We start from the raw sequence: 6,000 nt of genomic DNA, 5'->3' as shown, positions 1-6,000 counted from the left end.
CCTCCTTCCTTTTTTCTTTCTCTTCCCTTTCTCCCTTCATCCTTTCCTCCCTTCCTTCCTTCCCTTTTCTCTTATGTCTTTCCTTCTTTCTTTCCTTTTGGTTTTGCTTGCGTCAATATTCCTGGGTTTTGCACCATAAGCTCTATGGAGTGGTAATTTGTTTGTCAAATGCCTTTATTCTTTACAGGGCTCCTTTGACAGCTGAACTTCACGTCTCACAAAGTATCATTCTGTGCTGTTCTTAAAAATGCTTCTTGAGAAAGAGATTCATTTCAACTATGTCACATCAGATTTTGAATGTTTCTTCTCACAGCAGCTCTGTTATGTCTGAATTCCTAAACTACAGGTATGAACTTGGGTCTGTGTGAGTTTCTATCTCTAATCAGTCTATGAAATTTCTCATACACAAGAAAGGCTATTGTAGTCAGTGCATTACCTTCTGGGAGTTAGAAGATGGACTGCTGGCCTCTCTGGCCCTCCAACTCTGAGAAGAACACCTTCAGGTAGTCGAGTGCCATGAGATGTGCAGCACATGACATAACTAAGAAGGCCAGAGGTTGCCAAGGGAGCGGTTTGCAGTGGCTACTGCAATACTCCTGTCGCTGCATTTCAGGGTAAGATTCAGCACAGCTGGACTGCATATGGAGCAGCGACACATGCTGGTTGCAGCACAGCTGGAGACTAGCACTGCCCTGATGTTCCTCTCAGAGGAAGACAACATGGCCATCCATGGCCATTCTGAGCAAGTCCATTTAATATTAGTGGTTAGCAATTAAACTGCTGATTACAGAAAATTATATGTTTAGGCTAAGTCACACTGTCCTTTAGAAGAACCTCAGCTGGAAGTTTAATGAACCAAGCCCCAGAAGTCATGATTTTCCTATTCCTCTGATTTGTAAGAATTGAGCAGGGGCTGTAGGCATCTTGAATCAGGACCTTTCACAGGGAGAACCTGTAACAATCTGCTATTTCACAGGATTAGACTGTAATTAAAGTTGCCAGATGACCTGTCAGTCATTAGCACTGGTACTTATTTCAACTTGAGTTAATTAGCTCACCTCTTGATGAAAATGCATAATTTTTTTCAAGTTAAATACTCACAAGCCTTCACATTTTAGAATCTTTTTTTGTGGTGCTGTCAGTTTTCATATTCTAGGCTCTGTCTTATGGTTCATGTTGCCATTGCAAATGTTGACAAAGACATAATTTGTTCAAAATTATCTGAATATGCAATAATTGTCTAGTGTGTGTTGGGATAAATTTAGGAAAATGGGCTTTTTTATATATAAGATTTTAGTGTGTTTCAGGAAAAACTGTTCAACTTGTGGTTAAACTCAAATCAGAATTGAAGCAATTCGTCTTTTTAATAAGAACATACATACAACGAAGCAGCCATGGAAGGCACCATGAAAAGATGGAGAGAAACCGACAGTGATAGGACAATGGGGGGGCTGGAGGGGAATGGTTTTAAACTAAAAGAGTGGAGATTTAAATTGGATGTTAGGTGGAAATTTAGGTTACATATTAGGGTGGTGAGGTGCTGGCACAGCTGCCGTGTGGTACCCCATCCCCGGAGATGCTCAAGGCCAAGCTGGATGGGGCCCTAGGCAGCTTGACCGGTGTGCGGCAGCCCTGCCCATGGCACGGGGTTGGGGCTGGCTGGGTCCCTTCCAACCCAAACCGTTCTGTGATTCTACGATGGAGCCTCTGCGAGCTTCAGGGTCTACTCAGGACCCACCAGAAAATGAAAGCGAATATCTGAGCCGCCCAGACGCCTCCCGCCTACTGGACTGGGGAACCACACGCCTGTCCCGGCGCTGGCCGCCCTCAAGCCGGGCGCTGCGTCTTTAAAGGCTGGGGCCGGGGCTGGGCTCTTTCCCTCCTCCCTTCCCCCCCCCAGGCCCGGCGGTGCGGGGCGCCGGGAGGAGGCGCCTGCCGCTAACAAAAGTCGGCGATCGGCAGCTGTGCCCGGTTTCCCTGCCCGGCAACAAGTGGCTGGAGGGGGCTGCCCGAGCTGCGAGGAGGGAGGGAAGGAAGGCGGGAGGGAGGGAGAAGAAGAAAAGCCAAAGCTGAGCCCGCGCGCTGTGCGGCGGGTCCCGTGGATTACAACTGGGGCAGGGAAGGCGCCTTCGCCTCGAGATGGTGGGCGGCGGGGAGCGGCGGTGAGCATGAAGGCGGCAGGATGGGCGCCAGCAACGGCAAGCAGTACGGCAGCGAGGGTGAGCAAAGAGGAAGGGGGGGATTTCGGCTTGGGGACAGCCGTAGCTCGGAGGCGGACACCCCTCCGCGTCGCCTATCGCCTGCCCGTCCTCCCGCCCCCCGCGGCGCAAGTCGCGATAGTGCGGGAGTTGTTGCAATTGAGTTGCGATCGTGAGGCTTTGTGAGGCTTCCCGACTCAGGGTTCCTATATCGTGTGCTATGCTGTATGACTGCTTCCTGTCTGAACAGAAAAAAGGAGAGAAGAAAAATCCGCTCCGGGAAGCGGGTGGGGGAGAGTTAATGTTCTCCAGCTGTTATCCATAGGTCCCGCTCCTGCCATTTCGCTCCGCAGAAGTTGAGCGCGTCGGGTTGTCGGTCCCTGGGAGTTGGGATCAGAGCCTCTTCGGGTGCCTCCCATCGGGGAAATCCTGCCTTGTCCCCGGGATGGGAAGGGTTGGCGTTTTATCGCTCCTGGTCGCCTGCACATACCGTTGTCGAGGGGTTTGGGCGTGATGTTGGGAGTAGGGCTGCGTCTGTGGGCCCGCAGGAATGTTTTGGGAGCGGGAGCTGGCTCGTTGTGAAGAGGAGGGCAGCTGTGATGGCTGCCCGCGGGGACCACAGGGGGCAGGAGCAGTGGGATCAGCTTTTGGGATGGCAGCTGCTTGTGGCCCTGACCATTGCCTTGGTTGGAAATAACAGAGCGATGGAACGACGGCAACAAAGAACAAAACTGCAGCCAATAGTTTGGTCTTTCAAATCAGGTCACTTGAGCCGTGCATTGCCGGTGTGCTCTAGGACTGGCTTTCCTGGGAGCATCACGTACTGTGAAATGCAGTGAGGCTCCTTATCTCTGCTTTATCTCTGGGTGATGGAGAGGAGGATAGATCTAGATTTGACAAAAGGAAGCCTTCGTGATTAGGTACTCTGTTTCCATCTGGGGCTTCCAATGCCATTGGCAACCAGACTACATAACTGCTATAGAAAGCTGCTTTTAATACCATGCAGTCGTGTTCCCAGTGGAGTGGAGGCAACGTCCCTCCCTGAGGAAGCATGTCCCGTTATGCTGTGCCCTGAGAGCAACCTGTGTCTCTAGGCTGAAGTCAGTAGAGAGGAACTTGTAATTAGGTGTGTAACCTTCAGCTTTGTGTGCTTTGTAGGCAGCATGTGCAGTTCTAGGGAGGGAGGCATCTCAGTTTAGCTAAACTTCTTTGGTGCTGTCATCCAGTTCACTGCTTGCTGATATCTGAACTGGGATTTCAGGAGGAAAATTGATATGATTTTTAAAACTATTCTTGCTTTACACAGAGTTGTCTTACTTCTTGTGAATCTGTAGAAAATCAGGGAATTGTCTGCTTAAAGGACTTGTCTCTTCACCTTTGATATTACAACTTGTTTCAGAGTCTGAGTGAATAATTCCTCGCAGTGTATCTCCCAAACTTCATTCTGAAACAGGATAGCACTAGTCTGAACCCATCCTAAATGTCAGTAGCAGTGCTTCTCAGAAAAGTGGACAATGTGTGACCACAACTCTCATTTTCAAAGAGAGATTTAGCATACCAAATTTTGTTTACAGGAGTTTACCTGGCTTTAGAAGTAAATCACTGAATGTAGTTTCTTTTGCTAGTTATCACTTGATCTTTCAAAATGCTTCTTTATGGGGATTGGCTTACGAGAGCTTGTTTCTCTGGAAAAACGCAGAGCTTGAGATTTCAGGCTTATCATAGTGTGTGGTAGATCCTGAGTGATGTGTTAAAGCTCAGAGCTGGTCTTTCTGAATCTGTTCCAGAGGTCAGCTCTGAGCAGCATGACAGAAGCTTCCAGGTTACTGGAGCAAGAAATCCATTTGAGCATGGAGCAGTTCTTCTGAGGCTTGTGTTGATGTGGTGGAAATGTCGGGTTAGTTGCTTTCCCAAGAGTGCTTATTGTTGTCCTTTACTTTCTTGCCCTAGGGGTAAATCCTTCGCCTTTCTGTCACTGATTTAATTCTTTTTTTGATTTGTAAGGGGAGGCGTTCCCAGCGCATGTCTGAGAATGGAAGGAGCAGCCGGTTGTTGCTGAAGCATTAAAAGTCAGGGTTTTTTTTTTGTTCAAGGATCTCTGTTTAAAATATATTTCTGAGGAGAGCTGCAGCTGAATAAATAAGGCACGATTCCTGGCCTGGAGATGAGGAGGCTGGAGGGAAGCATATCCCCCTGTATGTATTGCTGGGCTGATCAGACACCTAGCCCTGCTGTGTGCAGCCAGTGGTGAGGGAGGGAGAGATGGAACAGCAGCTAGGGCAAGGAGATGGATGTCCTGAGTCAGCAGCTTTGCTGACAAGCTGACTTGTTTTTTCTTCTTGGATCTGCACGTGTAACTTCAGAAGGCTTAAGTGGAAACTCTTTGGGAATAACTTTAACCCAGTTCTGGTTTTGAAAAATCCTTCTCCAAACTTTTTTTGGCGAGCATGCTGTTCTCAAACCACTCGGGGTAATTCCCGTGCAGATTCATGTGTTGTACTGATGTGAATGTGGGAGTGGAAGCCTGGACACATCACCGAGGTGGCAGCCACAAAGCACGAGCAGCACAGTTAGTGGAGGTGGCTTCTAGTGCTTGTGTAGCATGGGCTGGTGTGGGCAGCTGCAGCTTTCCTGGAACTGCATTGTTAGCCAGCGTAAAGCACCATGGTTAAAGAGGACCATCTGTGTTCACATGAGAGTAGGTTGTTCTCTTAAATCCTTTCCTTCAGGAGAGGGAAAAATGTTCCCAGCCTACTTTACAGACCCAATATTTCATACTTGTATGCTCTTTGTTGGAGCTGCTACTGAACACTGCTTGTGAACTGTGCTGCTTTTGCTTGCAAACCAGATCTCTATGTGGTGATGGTGAAGGTTCAGACTCATGAGACATTGTGTGAAGAAATCTTTTTCTCCAAAAATTCCATTGCTAAGGACCTGTATGCCTATTAGGATTTACTTCCCAATAACATGTTTGAAATTTGACTTCACAAGTGATGCTAATGCCAGGTCTGAACAGTCCTTTACCAAGAGAGTGGTGAGGTGCTGGAATGGGCTGCCCAGAGAGGCTGTGGATGCCCTGTCCCTGGAGGTGTTCAAGGCCAGGTTGAATGGGGCCCTGGGCAGCCTGGTCTAGTATTAAATGGGGAGGTTGGTGGCCCTGCCTGTGGCAGGGAGGTTGGATATTCATGATCTTTGAGGTCCCTTCCAACCCAAGCCATTCTGTGACTCTACGAACAGCAGTACAGCATGGTGATCTTGCACTAGGGAAACTTTATTAGTGATAAGTAAGGTTTTTATTACATAAGAATTAATTCATAGCAGTTTATCAAGTTTTATCATTGGTTTATATTGTTTTTTGGAACCTGAAGTGCCTCACAGGATATTTTAATGAAGGTAAGGGAATGGAAGAGATGGTAAAACTGTTTTATAGAGTTATTTAATGATGAATTCGTGATCCTCTGCCTAAGTGTCCTCTCTGTACAATGTATCATCAGTAACCAGGGAAGTTTTTGAGCCCTGTGTTTATCCACCCTGTGAAGCTTGTAGAATGAAGAACTTCATCAGCTTAGATGCAAAGTGTCTCCCAGGCTGTGCAGTTTATTCCCACTTTGTTTTCATATCTGAGTTGAGTTTGTGACAATTTTTGTGTAAATATCTGGAACTTGTGCTCTGACAGTGGCCGACAGTTGCTAATCGTAAGTGACCGTTGTAAATGCTGGCAAGGGTAGGCTTTTCTTGTGTAACCTACAACTGAGTAATGCAAAAGGATTGTGTTTGTGTGTTTATGCAGTTTGTCTCCAAA

At 47.6% G+C, this 6,000-nt stretch overlaps 1 protein-coding gene across 1 annotated transcript in view; it reads left to right on the top strand.

Moving 5' to 3' along the window:
• Positions 1-1,918: 1,918 nt before the first annotated feature.
• FBXL7 (F-box and leucine rich repeat protein 7) overlaps positions 1,919-6,000 on the top strand; it is a 169,880-nt gene continuing 165,798 nt past the window's right edge. The window contains exon 1 of the mRNA XM_010708490.3: positions 1,919-2,219. Coding sequence (XP_010706792.1) covers positions 2,183-2,219 — 37 coding nt within the window. The 5' untranslated portion in view covers positions 1,919-2,182. The remainder of the gene's footprint in view (positions 2,220-6,000) is intronic.

This window comes from Meleagris gallopavo, chromosome 3 (assembly GCF_000146605.3).
Source record: "Meleagris gallopavo isolate NT-WF06-2002-E0010 breed Aviagen turkey brand Nicholas breeding stock chromosome 3, Turkey_5.1, whole genome shotgun sequence".
In the NCBI taxonomy this organism is placed as follows: domain Eukaryota; kingdom Metazoa; phylum Chordata; class Aves; order Galliformes; family Phasianidae; genus Meleagris; species Meleagris gallopavo.
Note: the sequence above shows the minus strand (reverse complement) of the source record. Positions and strands in the feature narration are given on the sequence as shown.